The sequence below is a fragment of the Monoraphidium neglectum genome, assembly GCF_000611645.1.
Source record: "Monoraphidium neglectum strain SAG 48.87 unplaced genomic scaffold scaffold00058, whole genome shotgun sequence".
Lineage (NCBI taxonomy): Eukaryota > Viridiplantae > Chlorophyta > Chlorophyceae > Sphaeropleales > Selenastraceae > Monoraphidium > Monoraphidium neglectum.
This window is the reverse complement of record NW_014013570.1, coordinates 1-19641: the sequence shown is the minus strand read 5'-3', so window position 1 is coordinate 19641 and position 19641 is coordinate 1. Positions and strand designations below refer to the sequence as shown.

The following is a 19641-nucleotide window of genomic DNA, read 5'->3' as shown; positions in this document are numbered from 1 at the left end:
CCCTGGGGGGGACCGAGGGCGGAGGGGGGGCGCGCTCTGCGCAGTGATGTTATAATTCCGAACTTGGGATCAGCAGATGGGTGGGACAGGTCCACGACACTGGTGTATATGCTCAGGATTGATGAGAACACCGCGTATGTTGCGAACCTCACCCACGGGCACACACACTGGATGATGAATCGCGAGTCATCTAATCAATTCATCCTTCCCCAGCGGGGGAATCCCCACTCTCCCCTCCCAGCATTGCCAACTTCCCCAGTGGGATTGCTTGCAATTTGGTGATGTGAAAACTATTGCAGCAGGCACTAGGCTCTACTGTATTTTCAGGTATGTGCCTGGAGTGCCGGTGAAGCGACGCAACGATTACCGGGTATGGACCGTGGCCGCGGGTGACGTGCCCGCGGCCGGTACCGCGTATTTGCAGCACGCCCATGGACCCTCCTCCTGGAATCCCTTCGTTCCTTTCCTTTAGCCTACTGGGTTGCGGCGTTATCGGCGTGCGGAGCTCGCACTCCCATCATAGATCCACTCCAGCGCCTAGTCGCGTCGATGCAGCGGCATACATGCTAAAAGGAGATATTATTCCTCAGTTGTGCTTGCTAGTGCGTGAAGTCTTGACAGAACACCAACCTACCGCTGGCAAATGGCAACGGCCAGGACCTGGCCTTTGTAGCTAGTGACACCGCATGGCATTGTGCCTCGAGCCTATGGCCCTTACAGCTGCGTCCGCAGTCGCTGCGAGCCTGCTGCTGCTAGCGGCGCTTGGTGAGCGCGTCGACCGAATCAAATCTCGCGCGCGTTGCGTTTCCTCCGTTTGCATGCGTTGCTGCCCCAAGCGCCGTATACCACGCAAGACGCTCTTTGCTAAGTGGCAACCCGACTCGTTCTGGTGGCGTGACACATGCCAAACTCGTCGCGCACTAATGAGCACCGGTCGGACACCTCATTTTGCACAGCTGTGCAGAACGGCATGATGTCGCTCATTCACATTGCTGTTCGGCCCGCGATGTGCTCACAATGCCCTCTCTGCATTCGCTGTTTGTGGGGCGTCCTCTCGGAATCAACAGCGCCCAGCGCCGCCGCCGTCGCCGCGGCCAGCGTCAACGGCGACGCGCCTCCACAGCAGGCGCCGCCGCGGCTTGCAGTCTGCCCAGGCCTCGCTCGAGGCGTGTGCTCGCTCGCTTGCCAGCGCGCCACATGCGAGGCACTGTCGCGGTTCCTGCAGATCACTTTCAATGCCTCGATGCCGTGGGAGCATGCGGGCACGTGGAACATCACCCGCTTGATGGGTTGCAGCCAGCTGGTCGCGCCCGCCGCCGCTGCCGCCGGCCGGCCGCCGCCATACTGCTCTTGGTACGGCGTCGGCTGCTGCACCGCGAAGCGTGCGGCCGAGGGCGGCTGCGACGCGATCCACGGGGTGGCGCAGCTGGCGCTGCCGTCCGACAGCATCAACGGCAGCTTGTCGGACCCGGCCCTCATGGACGTCTTTGAGCTGCTGCACGCGTGCGGCATGGTTGAGCTTGATTTGGAGGCGAACGACATCAGCGGGGAGCTGGGGCCGCGCTGGGAGCGGTTCACCAACCTGCAGGCGCTCAACCTAGGTCGGGCGCACCTGCGCATGCCCTGGCTCTGCAGAATGCATTACGGAGCTGCGAAGGGGGCTTGCCGCGACCAGGACCCACCTCTGGCCCGTGGCATCTGTGCCGCGGGCCCGCCCCACTGTACTCGTTTGGGGCCCCTGCGCCGTGCATGGCTGCCGACTGGCTACCTCGCCCCGCCCCCCCTGCATGCAGCCAACAACTGGATCGTGGGCACCATCCCCTCGGAGCTGGCAGCCCTCAAGAAGCTGCGGCGTCTGGAGCTGGGCACGAACTTCCTGCAGGGCACCATCGGCGCGTGGGTGGGCGGCCTGCGGCTGCTCGAGGTGCTAAGCCTGGGCGCCAACGGCGGCGTCAACCCGCCAGAGGAGGAGGGCGGCGAGGAGGTGGAGGGGCTGACGGGGCCGGTGCCGGACACGCTGACTCGGCTGACTAAGCTGGTGGAATTGGACCTGCAGGTGAGGATGGTTGACTTGCTGCGGACATCAGCTGACAGGACCAGCGCGCATGTGCATCGCAGTTTTTTTGCGGTGGTTCCGCCAATTGTGATACTGCTCAGGGCCCGCACCGGGGGGCCGCCAAGGCAAGCTTGCCACCTTGAGGTGGTGCTCTCAGCCAGCCCCAAGCTGCATTCGCAAGCCGATGGAGTCTGCGCTGCATCTCGCATACTGGACTCTCACGGTCGAGCATCATATCATGTTGGCCCTAGTCGCGTCCTCGGCAGTGAGGCGCGCTGCCTGCGCACTCACTGCTTGCAACCCGTCCCCCAAGGCACACAAATACACGGGCATTCGCACGTGCTCACACGCGCCGTGCCACAGGCCAACTCTCTGACGGGGACCCTGTCCCCCAAGCTGTGCACGGCCAGCCCCGGGCTGGAGGTGCTCAATGTGAGGGACAACAGCCTGGAGGGCCCGGTGGACCAGGTCGCGGCCTGCACGCGCCTCGTCAGCCTCGACCTGGGGCTGAATTTCTTCACAGGCAGCCTGCCCGCCACGCCGGTGCGCGAGCGGGCAATCAGGGAGGGGCGCGCGGCGTGGCAGCCGCACGGCGTCCAAGAAGGCGGGGTCGGTGTGGTGGACTTGGACGCCGCGGCTGGAAGGGCGCCCCTTCAGCAGCTGCTCTGTGCTTTTTGGGGGGCCAGATCTTCATGTTTGTGGCGAAAGCCTCCATGCCCAGCTCGCACCCTCTCTCGTGCTTGCTTGGCTTATGCATGTGTCGCTTGCTGATTGATCTGCGCGTGTACGTCCTCCCTTGTGGCCAGGAGTGGAAGCACATGGTGGCCCTCAACCTCGGGGACAACGACTTCTCAGGCACCGTGCCCCTCGACATCTACTCCATCCCCTTCCTGTCATTCCTCGACATCAGCAGCAATAGGCAGGTCGCGATGCTCCCCGCGACGGCTGATTATGGCCCGGGCCCCATTCCCTCGGCTTTGACGCCGCGGGGTCAGCCGCGCGTCTTTCGCAAGCATCACTGCCATGCATGGAGTCGCTGCCCGCTGCACGTCACTCAACTTGGTTTGCCGGCTTGCATCGCTGTGCCCCCAGTCTGACAGGAACGACTGATTACCGTGTCAACCTTTTGACGTACCTGACTGATCTGGACATGTCCAACAACAACTTGACAGGGGTCATACGTGAGATCCCACCACTTCACACACACACCCCCCTTACCCCTTCGGGGCACGGCAGCGACACCAGCATCAGTAACAGCAGCGGCAGCGGCATCAGCAACAGCAGCCGGGGCAGCCAAAGCGGCTGCTGCAGCAACCAGTCGCAACCACACCTGGCCCGCGGCCCTGCACCCCCGGCAAACGGCTGTGCCTGCCTCATGCCTGCGGCTTGATAGCCATGTGTCGTTACTTGCCTGGCCACTGCTTGGTGACGCACTTCAGGGAGCTCATCTAGCCTTGTCATCGCCAAAGCGTCGTCCCGCCCAGAGCGCAAGCCCTGCCCCGCCGCGCATGTGCAGGTGAAGACTTCTTCTTCCTGCCGCAGCTAAGATCGCTGAACCTCGCCAACAACAGCCTCACCGGCACGCTGCCGGCATCGATCGGGTGCGCAGGCAGCGTGAATGCTGGCACTTATCTAGTCTACATCCCCCAAACAGCAGCGGGTCGTGATTTCCTGATGCCTTCCCCACCCTGCTGCTCTTCTTCCCTTCAGTATCACTGTGCTGTACCAGTTCCAGCTCTTTTCCCAGCCTCATCCAGCACTTCAGCGCTTTGATCCATGCACGTCAACCTCCCACGTGCTTCCTTTATTCCTAGGCTGGCTTATGGCCTAAAGGAGCTCAACCTGATGGGCAATCCTGGTGTTGTGGGGTGAGCGAAATTTAAGGAATTAGGTGGGGTTTTGTTGGCAACCAGCATCGACTCAAGGGATTAGGCTTGTTTTCAGATGCATCCCGTTTGCACATGCAGTCAGTGTTGTGTGCGTTTGTGCACGAGTGCGTGCTTGAGAGGGAGGGGGAGAGAGAGAAAGAAAGAGAGAGTAAGAGAGAGAGAGAGAGAGAGAGAGAGAGAGAGAGAGAGAGAGAGAGAGAGAGCGAGCGTGTGTTTGCGTGTCCACTGTGCCATACAAGCGCTTGTTCCGGCCATGCCTTTCTGCAACTTTCCACACACCCACACACACATGCGCACACACACACACACACTCTCTCTCTCTCTTTCTCTCTCTCTCTCTCTCTTGCACACGCACACGCACACGCACACGCTACGCAGGCCCCTGCCCGACCAGACCGGCGGCCTGAGGTACCTCAAGAGTGTGCGCCTCAGGGGGACCAACATGTCCTGCGCCCCGCCTGAGGCCGCACTTGCCGAGCCCGCCGACGGCGCCAGCAGCCCCGCCGCTCGCTGCACAGACGGCAGCCTGCTGCCCTGTTTCCTCGAATTTGAGCCGTTCGACGTGCCGCTCTCGGACAGTAGCCACATGCGCTGCCGTCCGGTACGGCGCAAGCCTGCCGCGGCCGTCGGGGGCGACTGCCCGGCCGAGGTCCGGGACCCGCAGGCCTCGGCCCTCGAGGAGTGGGACGGCGTCTTCTGGCCGGCCTACTTTCAGTTTCAGTCCTGCAGCTGCTTGGAGGGGTACCAGCCGATCTGGAGCCGCAACGAGACCGCCCTGACGTGCGTCCTGGCGCGAAAGCAGCCGCTTCCTGCCTGGGCCTGGGCGCTGATCTTCCTCGGCGCCGTCAGCGTGGCGCTGCTCGCGGCGGCGGCGCTGCTGGGCAGCCGTTGGGACGTGCTGCGCAGCAGGTGGATGCGGGATGCGGACTTGAAGCGCAAGCGCGCGCAAGGGACGCCGACGGGCGGCGCGGTCAGCGTGGTGGTGACTGATATCGAGGGCTACTCAGGTGAGCGAGGTGCATCGGGCCTGCATGGCCCCAAGAGGTGTGCATACAAAGAATTGGAGCTTCCGTGAGCGTGAAGTGGCCTGATATGCTGCACTTGAACCACCTTGCAGCTTGGCAGTCTGCCCACTGTCAGCTGCACGGGCCGCCACTCGCAGCCCCCTTTTATCTCATCAATGTGCTTACTGTACAATTGGACTTGCTACTGCCTTGTCGCTCACTCAAGTCCTCCCTTTGTGTAAAGCTGCCACGTATCACACACACACACACACACACACGTCCACACGTCCACACGGATGCAACTGTGTGCTCCCGTCCCCCCACCCACGCACTTGCGCCCTACAGACATGATGAAGGCAAGTCCCTCCCACACAGTCAAGGCCCTTGCCCTGCACAACGCCGTGCTTCGCAAGGCCGCCCACATCCACGCGGGCCACGTATTCGAACAGGAGGGCGACAGCTGGGCAGTGGCGTTCCAGGACGCCTTTGATGCAGCAGCCTTCTGCCTGCAGGTCCAGCAGGCGCTGCGGAAGGTGGGCGGAAGGCTGCGTGTATGGTGCATGCGTGGGCACAAGTGAATGGGTGGGTGGGTGGTCGGGTGGGTGGGGCCGTGGGAGTTTGTGAGAGAGATGGGGAGTTCGCGAGGAGAGCGGGCATGTGCAAGTGCACGGGCGAATGCGTCTGCACCGCGTGTCGCTCATGCACCGGCATGCTGGCAATGCAAAACATGCTGGGCCATAAGGCGATCACGTCATGCAAGTCCAGCAGCGATCTGATTTTGCACACATGCGTAGCAAACACGCGAGCGCGCGCGCGCGCACACACACACACACACACACACACACACACACACACACACACCAGCGCTGCTGATGTCGATGTCCATCGCAGGTCAACTGGCCGCTAGGCCTGGCATCCAGGAACAGCACTACAAAAGACACCAGCACTTGGGTTTTTGGCAGCATGACCGGCCTAGAAATTGGGGACCAAAGCATGCAGCTGGGCACAGCCACCAGCCTGACCGCCAGCGGGCTGCGGCAGGCGAGCTCGGCCGACCTCTCCGCGGGCGGCAGCGCAGGAGACAGCGGGATGGGGCACTGGGTCCAGCCGCGCTCGGAGGGGCAGGACGGCGGCGGCGGTGGCGTGACCGGGGCCCTCGACCAGCGGCCGAGCGGGGTGGCGAGCCCAGCGGACAGCTGGTGGGGCAGCAGGATGGGCAGCCTGTCGGGGGACTTGGGCGGCAAGAGGGGCGGCAGCGAACACGGGTACGCGTATGGGCGCGCGTCCAATGACGAAGGCGCCCTTGCGAGCCCGCGGCTGCGCTCCGGCGTCGGCGGCCCGGGCCGGCCGCCGCGGCGCACGCACAGCACGTTCCTCTCGCTGCTGCTGCGGCCAAGCGGTGGCGGGGGCCTCACGCCAGGGCAGCTGTTTTACGGATTGCGCGTGCGGATGGGGGTCGCCAGTGGGAATCTGCAGGAAGGCGAGGAGGTCGCCAACAGCGCTGTGTTTGCGCTCGCCAAAGGTGGGTGGTGGGTGTTCAGTGGGTCGCGCAGTTGCGCCCGCTGCCCGCGCTCGTCTTGCACACCGCTGCCTTGCCCGCTGCTGCATGCAGTAACGGTCTGCACCCTACCGCGCCTCGACTTATGTGCCCTGCCCTGCAGCTTGGTGCCTTTGGCATCCTGAATCCCATCACGTCAAACAGCAGCATGACTGACACACAACACGTTCGATCTCAACACTCAGAACCCACCTGCACTCACCCCTTGGTCCCCCCCCGGCACAGCCGTCTCTGACGTCGCCCATGGCGGCCAGGTGCTACTGGACCTGGCCACCTTTGACGCAGTGAAAGACAGGAGGGAGGAGCTGGGTGCGGTCGACCACCACGGCTACAACGACAGCATCCTGCACTCGCGGCGGCGCGGCCGCCTGCCGCCCTGCAATCCGTGCTGGTGAGGCCCGTCGCGCGCGGCGGGGCCGGTTCGCGCGTCAGTGGGGAGGTGGCAGCGTGCGGTGCGCATGCAGGCAAGGCGGCGGCGGGCAGTTGCGCGAGGACGCTGGCTGCTCGTAGCTAGAGGTGGGCGCGCTGCTCGTTCCTCACCCCCCCCCCTTCCTGTTCCCACCTGCTTCCCTGTGTACGAGCTGCCTCCCCATGTCTTAGCTGCTCACCGGCTTCTCACCTGCAGGCGCTCGAGTGAGCACCAGAGCGCCGCACCCGTCGGCTCCAGCAGCGCTGTCATCCTGGACATGGGGGAGTTCGAGGCGCCCGGCCTCAACACGGCTGCCACCCAACCCAGCCACCGCCCCACCTCGACGGGGGCCGCAACAGGCGACCCGCCGCCCTTTGTTCCGATCGTCCTACTCCCGTCGGCGCCGCCGGTGCCGGCGCCTCTGCCAGACAACCAAGCGTCGGCAGCAGCGGCAGACGTTGCTGCCGACGGCGGCAACGAAATCATTAGTGGGCACAGCGCGCCGCCGCGGCCGGCTGCAGCTGACCCCCCGCCTCGGCGCGTCCGCCTGTACAGCGTGCTCGCCCCCTGCCTCGCCGGCCGCGCGCGGCTGTGGGGCGCGCAGCTCGCCCTGCGCGACGCCTGGCGCCAGACAGACCGCGGGTTCTTTGACGCGCCCGGCGCGGCGCGCGCGGCGTGCGTCTCGCCCTGGGACGGCCCCAGGCCGCTGAGCGTCATGCCGCTGGTCACCTTCGGCTTTGCCGAGGTTGAGGGCGGGCGCGATCTGGTCAGGTCGCTCGGCGCCGCGGACGCGCGCGCGGTGGCGCGGCTGTTGAAGATGGTGCTGGTCGCTGCCCTTGACGCGGTGCCCGGCGGTTACCTCTGCAGGGAGCAGGTGCGCCTCACGTCCCCTCCTGCTCAACCTGCATGCATGCGCCACCCTCGCGCCGACGACGTGCCCTCTTTGCGCGCCGGAATCGGAAACTCAGCGCGCCTCACGTCTCAGGCCAACACCCAAGGCACCGCCGGCCTGCTGCAACCCTTTGAACCCTGGGCGCACGCGCCGCGCCCCCCCTGGACGCCCAACCAACCCCTGACATCCCACCAACCCTCCGTGCCTGGTCTGATCCTTGCCCCCGCCCGGCCCGCACCCAACGCAGGAGGGCTCTCTCAGGTACATGCTGGTGTTCTCCAGCCCCAGCCGCGCGCTCAGGACCTGCCTGGCAATCCAAGAGGCCCTCCTTTATGCCCCCTGGCCGGCCGCGGTCCTCGCGGCGCCGGCCCTGGGCGAGCTGCGAGGGCCGCCCGCCCTTGCGACCGCGCCTGCGCTGGCGCCGCCGGCCGGCGCCAGCGGTCTCGGCGGCGGCGGAGGAGGATTAGCAGGAGGAGGAGGGCTAGGGGCGGGAGCTGAGCCGGTGGGGCCGCTGCTGTTCCGAGGGCCGCGTGTCAAGATTGGCCTGTGCCAGGGGCTGCCGCGCACCATCACGCCAGATCACCTGGGGCGCGCTGACTATTTCGGAGAGTCGGTGGTGAGTCATCACATGGGAATCTCAAGGCTGTCCCCGCGGGCCTGGTCGTTTGATATCAGATGTTCCCTGCCGCCAACCCAAGCGGCTGGGAGAAACGAGAGCGCGCACCGCAACTCGCCTGCAAGTCATCCCCATGCATCTCCATGTTTCACCCCGCACTCACACTCTCAGAACTCGGCGGCCCGGTTTGTGGATGCCGCCGCCCATGGAGGCCAGGTGGTGTGCGCTGAGGGGCTGGCCGTCGCCCTGTTCAGGTGGGCGGCTCAAAAGGGGCGCCTGGGTTAGCAGCAGCGCTACGAAGAAGCGAATTATAGACGACGCGGCCAGCAGCCGGCGCGCCGCAGGATTAGTGTTGCGGGCGCTTGCAGCAAACTGGTCGTTGCACATTGAAGGATTAAATCAACAGGCACCTTGGGGGCTGCGCGCATCCTCATCCCAGGCGCGCACACGCGCGCTCATACAAGCATGCAAGGATGTGCCTCCTTGTGCGTGCGTACGCGCAGGCGAACGCATGCGCGCACACGCGCACACACATACACACACACACACACACACACACACACACACACACACACACACACACACACACACACACATACACACATACACACACACAAACACACACACAAACACACACACAACACACAGACACACACAAACACACAAAAACACACACACACACGAACACACACATGCAGGGACCTACAGTCACAGTCCGCACAAGACTCAGAGTGCAGCACAGAGGCCCCCGCCTCGGCCACCCAGCCAACACATTACAGCGGCCCGGTCTCGGCGACCGGCGACCGCCGCACACACAGCACCAGCCGCCGCGCGCCAGAGCCTCGCAGCGCCGATGCAGCTGCGGCGGCGGCGGTGGCGCATGACGACAGCATCGGGGGCAGCGGAGCTAGCCTGGTGGCATTGAGCGGCGGCATGTCATCCCCGCGCGCAGAGCCCACCTCGTCGCAGCTGCTCGTCCACCTGACCCGGCCCGACGCGCGCCAAGTCAGCTTCAGCGAGCCGGCCGGCCGCGTTGCCACCAGCTCCGAGGCCGCGCCGCCGCCGCCGGCCGCGCCCGCCGCGGCCCAGATCGCTGCCGGCCAGCCGCGGGTGCGCGTGGACATACGCGCGGAGCACCTGGGCGGGTTCATTTTCAAAGGCACAGAGCTAACGGAGATGGTGGCCGTCTATGCCGCCACCCTCTGTGGCCGCGCAGCAGCGCTGCCGCGCGCGGCGCCCAAGGGCGGCAAGGGCCGGCGCGTCACAGCGCGTGTGGGGACCGCGGCGGCAGCGAGCGCGCTGCTGCCAGACCTGCTGTCGGCGCCGCTGCGAGAAAGATTTCTGGAGGTGGCCGCAGAGCAGGCGGCCGCGCCTGGCATTGTGCAGGAGGGTGCGGGCGGCGAGGGTGCGGGCACGGGCGCTCTTGCGGGGGAGGGTCCTCCGGCGGCAGAGAGTGGAGTGGTGAACTATGGGCAATGGCTGGCGGCCGAGCTGACGCAGCGGCAACAGGCGCTGGTGCAGCAGCAGCAGCAGCAACAGCCACAGCAGCAGCCACAGCAGCAGCAACCGCAACAGCAGCACCAGCACGAGCAGCAGCAGCAGCAGCAGAGGCGGTACCATCAACAACAGCACGCCAGGAGGGCTGCCAGCAGGTAACACGGCACCAGGCACCTGGCTACTTTCTACCATTCCGCCGGGCCGGGCCACCCCATACACCCCTCCTGTCCCCCTGCAGTCAGCACGATATTGCTTGCGACAGGCTTGGCCTTGGCATCCAACCACCCTGCAACGCCTCAATGAGGCATGGTTTTTTAGTGTGTTGCACCACATGAACCGAGCTGTGCTGCCACCAACGGTGCTGTCTCTTGCTTTGCTGGGTGGACAATCGCGCTGCATTGCCTGGCGCCAGCACGTAATCGCAGCGCACACCGGCCCACGTTTGGCCTCACTGTTGCCGTCTGTGTCTCGACAGAGTGTTGCGTGGTTGCAGCTGCGCACCTCAAGCAACCCAGGCCCCTCTTCCATAATCACAACGCCCTGAGCCATACCCTGAATTGACACTTTTCTTCACCTGCGGCCACGTTCACGAGGGCTACTGGTGGCGCGTTCCACAGCTTTTGAAGTGTGGTCAAATGCCCGGTATTCGCGTGTGTGCACGTTACAGTGCCTAGCGCGACGGCAACCCGATTCTGGTGCATTTGGCAACCACAGGGTTGGGTCCAAGCACGCATGGCATTGACAGGGTCTTATTCCTTTCGTTGAGTGTGTTTCTGCCGCATGCAACGCCATGGCGACACTGTGGGGGCATCCGCATCCTGCAACGACACTATCTGCAGGCGCACAGACCAGCAGCACTGTCATTTTTTTGCCACTGCACGGCCCCGGCCCTCGCTGATGCGGCTACGAAGTTGCAAAAGCACTGTCATGCTTGGGAGCACAAGCGCTACAGGGAAGGCCCTGGCAAGCAGTACGCACATAATTGACGCCTTGATCACGGAATAATTGGCGGGTCCCCAGCAGTTTTCCCTCATCTCAACGCCCAACAGTACACCTGTGGGTTGCCTTTGCACTGCATGCGCGTGAAAAGACTGAAGACATTCACACAATTGGGCTGCTGAGGCGAGCAGTGTGTTGGGCACACTGCCAGCGCCAGCAATCGCCAGCTGGGTTGCGTGGGTGCGGTTCTATCCGGAGTGGGGGCGGATGTACTGCTGTTGTACTGTTGCACTCGTGCTATCAGTGCCCCCGCCGCAACTCCGACTTTGTATTGCGAAGGATGCATAGTTTTCGTACTACGCAACTCCATTGGGAGGGTGTGAGGCGGGAGCACTTTGAGGGTAGCCTGCCCATGGCAGCTTGGTCAACATTGTTGCAGTCTTGTCAGTGAAGACGCGAAGTGGCACGTACCAGCATCATGGTAACCAACTTGTGAGCATTTGCACCAACAGCTGTCAGGTGCTGCATACCCTGCACACACCATGCACATATCAGCTGTTTGGGGGTGTATGTCTGCAGGGTGACTCGGCTCAGTGATCCATACTCCTTTGCACCCAGTGCCAGCAGTCAGCCGTCCTCTAGCAGCAGCCACCCATTGGCGCGGCCTAGCCGCACAAGCAATGCAGGGTCGACCAGTACCCTCTGACATGAGGGAAACAAGAAAGCAAAAATCCCAGAGCAGTTTCCGCAGGCTGGTACCCAGAAGAGATCTGTAATGGGCTCTCCTAGTCCACTGATTTAAATTGGCCTCAGAGGTCTGAACTTGGGTTTTCTCTTTGCTCTGCTGGCCAAGCCGCGCTCACCAGTTGCTTGCAAACCGCAACTGCCCTGCATACGGACGTCGGCTCAGCCACAACAGCACCGCGCGGACCGTTGCATGGTCTCCGCTGGATCTGTGATATTGTGTGCTGGACTTATGTGTCTGTCGCACTCTACCAGTCGGTCGTAGTACGAAGGACCTGCTAAGGTGCGACGGCACCTCACACCCTCGCATCATCGCAAGTGACCCATGCGGTCCTTTCTTTCACGGTGTGAGCGATCCAATTGATGTACAGAGATTCGTTCGCGCGAATCTACCGTGCTCATGCAGACTGGCACGGCAAACCAGCCTGACCGCCGTGATCCAGTACAATGCCTGACGCACTCGCCCTCCGCGTGGCGCACGCCACGGCGAAGACGGCGCTGACCCTGTCGCTGGGTGTCCTCGCCGCCTTCCTGCTCGTGATAGGCCCCCTCAGCTGGCCGAAGAAAGGCCCTGCTACGCGCTGGCCTCATGCCGCCCCCTGCGAGCCTGGTTCTGTGGTCGACACATGCACAGCCCGTCACTTGCTGTGGCTGTGGCTGCCACCCGCCGTTGCCGGCATTGCCGCCGTTGCACTCACCTATTTCCAGGCGCGCAATGCGGACGCGCACCAGGCCGCAACCGCGGCCCGCGCCGCGCCCCGACCTAGCCCGGCGCGCGCAGCCCTTGCGCGGCTGTGGCAGGGGCAGGTGCCGCCAGCGCGCTTCTGGGCCGTGCTGAGCGGCGGCCTCACTGGTGCAGAGCTGGCTGGCGTGGCGTTGTGGGTTGTGATGAACGTGGTCTGGCTGGCGTCTATCCTTGGAACGTGAGTGCAAATACTGTGCACTTTCCACGCGGCAGGGACGGCGTCTGCAGCTTCCCCAAGACGAACGGGCCCTGCGTTGCTCCCCAGCTGGGCGGTTTGTATGCTCCAGGTCGCCCTTGCGACAATGCCGCGCAAAAAGCAACCCCTGTGCCATCAACGCATTGAACCGCCAACCCCAAGGTATCTGGATTATGAGTCGAGCGGAGACTATGCGAGGGACAGTGCCCACCTGCGCGACAACCCTCGTTGGGCCATACTCTGGGGCCTGACGGCCAAGGCGTTTGCGGTGTGCGGGGAGACTGCATGGCTGGGTGCCAGGAAGCGGTGTTTGAGCTGCTCTGTTGGCGGGGGCAGATTCCACAGGCGTGCGCAAGGGGCACCCCGCTGCACCTGGTTGCGGGCCTGCGGCGGAGCTGCGACCCGCCACCTTCCAACCCCATGTAGTGCTGCCAAGACGCAGGCCACCATCTGCCGCCATGTGTTTGTTCAGCACCCTTCCTGCCACATGCACGACTTCCTGATGCACACACACTGGCCCTCATGCTCAGTACCCGTCGAACCCCACTTTGCCTCTCCAAATGCACAGTCCCTGATGTTCCCCAACCTGGTGCTTCTATTTTTCCCGGTCAGCCGAGGGAGCGTGCTGCTGCAGGTCCTCGGACTCCCCTACCCGGCTGCCATACGCTACCACAGGTGGCTCGGCGGCTGGGTCCTGGTGCGCACCCAATCTCGTGCGAGTGCTCAAAACTTGCTGATTTCTCAGCTGCTGCTGCTGCTGTTGCTGCTGCAGCTGCTGTTGCTGCTGCCGCTGCTGCTGCTGCTGCTGCCACTGCTTTCTTGGACCATAACTGCACTGGGTGCGGAAACGCTGTGTCCCATGCTGTTTGTGTGCACCAGTGTTACAAGTTGCCTGTGCTGCCAAGGGCCCACAGGTCTGCAATGCGCTAGTCTTGCAACTCATTTTGTGCGCACACTGCTTTCTCTGCGCGCCAGGTCCTCTCGGCTTTCCATGGCGCCACCTACTGGATATCTTGGGCCGTGCGCTATGGCACCGCCGGCTGGGTTGCGCGCGCCTGGTCGTTTGGGGGTGCCAAGACAAACTATGCAATGGGCAGCATCGCGTTCCTCGCAAGCCTGGTGCTGATAATTACGTCACGAGAGATTGTGCGGCGGCGGTTCTACAAGGTGTTCTACTGGGCGCACAGGCTGGGCTTCTGGGTGTTCATCATTGGGGGTGTGATCCACTACAACTCCCTCTTCTGGTGCGTTCTGATTGCTCAGTGCCGTGCCGCCTTGGTCCTGGCTGCAACATCAACTCGCATGTACACGCGTCCACAAGCTGGGGCTTGCAGCACTCTCTTGTGTGCATATGCACAGAGTGCCTGTGTGTCTCGCCACGCCCGCAATCATTTCAGTTCGCTCTAGCGCACTAAACCATCCCTGACATCTGCGCTTGTGGCACCTGTGCACAACCACCAGGTGGGCGCTGCCAGGCCTGATGTTCTACGCCATCGACTTGGCCTACCGCCTCGTCCAGGCAGCCAGTGCACCAGCGCAGGTCGTGGACGCCTGGGCGCCTGGCGATGGAAAGGTGGGCACCCGACTGCAGTATCATGTCGCCCGTTGCCAGCATGGGGCAGCTTGGGGCCAATTCCTTCATGGCGCCGGGATCACTCCAGCCAGCCGCACAGCGCATTGAAGCCTTGTCTTTGGCCACCTCAATTGACCCAGGGCCGCTGCCTTACTTGCTACCTCCCCTGCCCTTGCCGCTGTCCGCAGTTTGGCGTCACCTCCCTGGTCCTGGCGCGCCCTGTCCACGCGATAGCCGCGAGCACGGGCATCCTGTGGCTCAACGTACCCGCGATTAGCCTCTTTGAGTACCACCCCTTCACCTTCTCTGAAGGGCCTGCATCAGCCGCCCCCTCCCCTGACGACCGCGCCGTCGGCGCTAAGGACGACACAGCCAAGGGCGCCAGTGACACGGACGCGCCCGTCGACCAGCCGCCTGCAGCCCCGACGATGCTTGTGCACGTCAAGGCGTACGACGCGTGGACCAGGAAGCTGCTTGAGCTGGTCAGGGAGAAGGGGCCGGCCATCAGCGTCCGCGTCCAGGGGCCCTACCTGGGTGGGACGCCGGTCCTGCGGCCAGAGGCTGGGGACAACGCCGTGGTGGTTGTGGCAGGTGGGCACGATTTGCGGGCTCTCCCAATCCTCGGCTTGCTTGCATCCATCCCAAAGCATGACTTGGCACGGGCTTGAGGAGGCCCTGGACTGGAGTTGTGCACTGTCGCATGTTTTCTAGAAGGCCATCTCCCCAGCTTCAAGCACTCGGTCCTACAGGCAAGCGCGCGCACATGCGCCCACAAACATACACACACGCACCACACACACACACACACCACACACACACACACACAATGACCTTGGCTGCCCCCGCTGACCCCAAATTCCGTAACGTCATGTGCATTACAGGTGGCATCGGCATCACTGAGTGCCTCGCAACGATTCAGGAGATCCCGACTCCGCCCCTTGGCCTCCCGTTCTTGCTCATTTGGACGGTCCGTCACCCGGAAGAGCTCCTGCTGCTTGCGCCACGCGTCGTCGCCGCCGTGCAGGCCAAGGGTTTCCTCCTGACAGCCCGCTTTTACTACACAGGGGCCCTTGACGAGCTGCAGGCAGCATCCAAGGGAGGCAGCGAGGAGTTTGCCCAGGGGTCCTACGCCAGCGAGCGGCTGGGCAAGGTGGCGGCTGACCCTTCCAACGAGAGGTCGTCCTCGTCCTGCCCTGTTCTGTCGCTTGGCAGCGGCCTGGGGGCGCAGGCCTCCCTGAATCTTGCAGTGCACGTGCTTGCCTTTGCAGGTGAGGACGGGCTCGACGCGAACGCCAGCATGCATGGTGAAAAGCACACATTCGCGCGGCATGTTGCGCAGACGATGCGCCGTGCATAGGTGTGTCGTGCAGCAATCGCCACTCGCTGTTTGTAGACAGGCACAAGGGACCATGCTCGTGCCACTCCTCCCTTGACGAGGTCACCACCAATGGTTCTCACCACACCCAAGGTTTGACCATCATTTCTACGACTCAACTCCTCAAACAGGAACCCTTGCTGCCATCATCATCATCCGCGCCGCGTCGGTGACGGGGGCGGCCAAGCCCTGGCACGTGGCCGTCACTGGCACCGCGTACATCGTCGCCATCGCGGCCGCTGCCACACTCCCCGTCATCCTGCTGCTGACGTTCATCAAGCCACGGCGCGCGACCCCTGCCCCTGTCCTGTCGGCGCCGCCATGCGAAAACTCCCTGGCACGGGTGGTGGCTGGCAAGCCTGGGGGCTCCAGCCCGGGCCTGATTGTGCCTGCACTGACGAACCTCATTGCTGCACCAGACGGCGGCGTGGACAGCGAGCAGCAGAAGGGCGAAGCGTTCGCGCTGCACCTGGGTCGCCCCCAGCTGCGCGCAACCATAAGCTCGTGGGTGGCCGGCCTCGGGCAGCTGCCGGGAGCAGCTGGCGGCGACGGCAAGGACGGCTCCGGGGCTGGCCTGCAGGTGGTGTTCTGCGGCATGGGGCCCGAGAGGCTGGTGGAGGAGGCGCAGGTCCTGTGCGACCATCTGGCCAGGGAGGGCCATGGCGGCGGCGGCAGGCCGGCCTCATGGCGCTTTGTTCCCCGCACTCACAGCCTGTGAGGAGGAGTTCGACTCATCTGGGAAGGGCGTGGAGGTGTTCGAGACTGTGCGCCTTGAGACTGTGCGCTCACGGCGCTCTTGAGTGGTTTGTGTGGTGTCCCCGAACCTAATAACGCCCAACTTGGAGGTACTTCAACTTGCTCAGGAACCCTTCTGCTCATGCGCCAGCCGCCCCTTTGCATGGCAGGGGGTGTGCGGCGTTGCCTGTGTGAGGAGGGGCTGTCTGTCTGTGTGGTCACCCGGTGCCGCCTGCATTGCATGTGCTTGCGAGTGGCTGATTGCCACGGCGTGTGCCCCCACGTACTTGTCATACGGCGTATCCACTCATCCACTGGCCCAATATCACGCCCTTGCACAGCATCGTCCATTCCCCTACTAACACAAGTGTGGGTCACGTTTGCGTCTCGATTGGGTTGCAAACGTGAGCAACTTTGATGTATTGTTGAAACAGAGTGGAGATCCTATTATTGTCCAGCTACATTTGGCCTCATCCAACCCCGGGCCCCATCAACAGCCCATCTGCCCACCTTTGGGCTTGATCGTGAGGTGTTGTGACCTGCCAATCCATTTGCGATCTGGCTTCCAGGCGACAGTTGATCAGGTCACCTGCACACGTCACCTGCCGCTGTGAGTGCATGCATTGACTGCTGCTCCAGGTCATGTTTCTTACACAAGAGGTGTTCACAAGCTGGCGCTTGCCACACAGGTCTTTGCATGGGGCCAGCTGCGCCCACGCGGTGCAGGCGCCCTATGTGAAACGCCCCACTGCGGTGGGGCGAAGCAGGACTTGGCACGCTCCATGCCGCGAAGGCTGTACAACTACCCACCATTTGTGGTGTGACCACGCGCGATTGTAACTGTTCTTGCAGGATTTGCTTTTGCTGGGGAGACTGTGCCTATGCACGCGTGCTGGCGGGTGGCTGAGGTGCCCGGCTTGTCGCCACCAATTTCAAGGCGCCCATGTGATGCAACCTGCAAGCAGTGGCTTGCAATCCTGCAGCTGAAGCTGCGTGTAGGCCATTTGTGACGCAAATGATCATCCAGGGAGCAAGTCACGACTATGACAATGCTTTCTTCACTCGTGATGCATTGCAAGTCAGCAGGGGAGTCAGGCGTGTGCAGGTGGCTGGCCGGTGTGGGACAGCCGCGTGGTTGCGTGGGTACCGTAACTTTATGACGCCCATGCTTGGTATGCACACACAGCGCGCCTGATAGCTGAGGACCCACTTATATGTCGATCTTCTTGTACACGCGCTGTGAAACTCAGCGAAAGGTGTGATACTCTGCTGCCAGATCTCGCCAACTGCGCTGATGGTCAACCACCATGTTTACGATGGATGACATATAGCTTGCATCAACACCGCCACAAGGGCTCGCTTTTTGCTGGCACCACTTCGGACCTCGCGGGTTGCCTTCCCAGGCCAGCTTCCAGCTCCCTGTGCAGCTTACATGCGTGGGCAGTGACTCTGAGGCTAGTGAATAGCTACGTCGCTCAGCTCCAGCAGACAGCGCGCGTGCCAAACCCCTTGCGGCGCTCAGCTGCAGCTCCAGGGTTGGTCGCGCCGATGGCGGACGCGGTATCTTACGTTGTGAAGCGCGTCCAGTTTTTCGGCCGCGGCGTGTCAGTGGTTTTGCAGAACGTCAACGGACCCTGTCCGCTGCTGGCGATAGGTGAGGGCGCCCCTCCCTGGCTCAGGCTGCCCGGCACTCTGCCCGCCGCCCCTCACCTCATCCACGCCCTGCTGTGCATCCCCTCATCCGCCTGCGCCACATCAGCACTACAACACGCCCTTCTCATGTGCTGGTGCCCAGACATATGCACACATGTCTCTGCTGCCGCACCACCTGCCGACGCCCCCACCCTGGCCCTCGCGCCCCCACCCCGCTCCCACTCGCCCAACCCCGGCCCTCCAAAAACCCCGATCTCGACGCCAGCCAATGTCCTGAGCCTGCGCAACCAGCTCAAGCTGCCGCGCGAGTCCCGCAGCATCAGCCAGGAGCAGCTGGTCACCTTGGTGGCCGACCTGCTGCTGGACGCATCCAAGCAGTACGAGCGCGCGTCGGCCACCCCCGAGGCGGCCGCCCACGCGGCGCACGCCGTGTCGGAGTGCTTCGACGTGCTGTCTAAGCTCGCCACGGGGATCGACGTGAACGTCAAGTTCCACTCGGTGCACGCATTTGAGCCGACGCGGGAGGTGGCTGTCTTTGACCTCCTGGGGATCAGCCTGGTGCACGGCTGGCTGGTCGACCCGGAGGATGTGGGGACAGCGGCGGTGTTTGGCAACAGGTCGTACAACGAGCTCGTGGAGCTGCTGCTGTCGGCGCTCGGCGGCAGCGAGGTCGAGCGGCTGTCGAGCGCGACCAGCCTGGTCATGCTGCCGCGGGGCGGCGGCGGCAGCGGGATCAGCGCGGCGGCGGCGGCGGCGGCGGCGGCGGCGGCGGCGGCGGTTGACGCGGCGGCGGCGGGAGCTCCTGCGATAGAGGCAGGCGGCGCGGCAGAGGTGGGCCAGCCTGAACAGCAGCAGCAGCAGCAGCAGCAGCCGCAGCACCGGCAAGACATCTCAGCGCTCGCCCCATCTGATGACGTCGCCGTGGCCTCCGGCGGGCTCCATCTGCGGAAGCTGTCCTTGCATGAACAGACAGCCGCGCCCGCAGCAGCGGCTGCCGCTGCGGCTGGCACGGCTGCTGCTGCTGCCGCTGCTGACTCGGCTGTGCTGGAGCCCGAAGAGGCGGCTGTGGAGTCCGTTCTAGGCGATCTGGTGTCCAGCGTCTGCCAAGACCTGCAGCCGGGCCGCATCGCGCTGGGGGAGAGCCCGACGCGCTCCAACAGCGTCGACCGCGCGGCGGTCTACGGCGCGGCGCCGCCGCCGCAGTCGCGGCTGGGGCGCGCTGCGTCGTCTCAGGAGCAGCCTGCGGCGGCGGCGGATCCTGAGCTCGCGGGCCCGTCCCCGCCACAGCAGCAGCCAGCAGCAGCCCCCACCCCATCCCCTCAGCACCGGGAGCAGCAGCCGCAGCAGCAGCAAGCGGCGTGCCCGCCGTCCCCCACGACCGCCGCCCGCGACGCCGCGGTGGTGTCCGGCTTCCTCGAGCGCCACTGCACGCAACTTACGCCGGCGGGCCTGGCGGCGCTGGCGGACGACCTCAGGGAGCACCAGCTGGCGGTGTTCTTCCGCAACAACCACTTCAGCACGGCTTTTAAGTATGAGGGGCGCGTGTACCTGCTTGTGACCGACCAGGGATACGCGTCCGAGCCCGACATAGTATGGGAGCGGCTGGACGCCGTCGACGGCAACACGGCGCTGTGCACCTCGGCATTCGAGGAGTTTGTGCCGCACGCGGAGCCGCCGTACGATCCGGCCGCGTTTGAGGCCGCGGCGGCGGCGGCAGCAGCGGGCGCGGCAGCGGCGGGCTCGGCGGCGGCGGCCGGGGG

General features: G+C 64.0%; 3 protein-coding genes across 3 annotated transcripts; all 3 read left to right on the top strand.

Annotated features, from left to right (window-relative positions):
• Window positions 1–1285: 1285 nt before the first annotated feature.
• Window positions 1286–10080, top strand: MNEG_0680 (hypothetical protein; the record flags this gene model as incomplete). The annotated part of the gene is made up of 14 exons (XM_014050832.1): window positions 1286–1601; window positions 1794–2056; window positions 2420–2599; window positions 2863–3046; window positions 3573–3657; window positions 3871–3924; window positions 4324–4952; window positions 5295–5482; window positions 5841–6471; window positions 6733–6898; window positions 7133–7790; window positions 8056–8424; window positions 8596–8678; window positions 9123–10080. The coding sequence occupies 14 exons, from the start codon at window positions 1286–1288 to the stop codon at window positions 10078–10080; spliced, it is 4764 nt and encodes a 1587-aa protein (XP_013906286.1).
• Window positions 10081–13634: 3554 nt separating this feature from the next.
• On the top strand, window positions 13635–16211 carry MNEG_0679 (hypothetical protein; the record flags this gene model as incomplete). Its single annotated transcript, XM_014050831.1, has 5 exons — window positions 13635–13789; window positions 14007–14118; window positions 14307–14709; window positions 15000–15386; window positions 15625–16211. The coding sequence occupies 5 exons, from the start codon at window positions 13635–13637 to the stop codon at window positions 16209–16211; spliced, it is 1644 nt and encodes a 547-aa protein (XP_013906285.1).
• Window positions 16212–17776: 1565 nt separating this feature from the next.
• On the top strand, window positions 17777–18962 carry MNEG_0678 (Protein FAM63A; the record flags this gene model as incomplete). Its single annotated transcript, XM_014050830.1, has 3 exons — window positions 17777–17882; window positions 18147–18712; window positions 18855–18962. The coding sequence occupies 3 exons, from the start codon at window positions 17777–17779 to the stop codon at window positions 18960–18962; spliced, it is 780 nt and encodes a 259-aa protein (XP_013906284.1).
• Window positions 18963–19641: the final 679 nt, after the last annotated feature.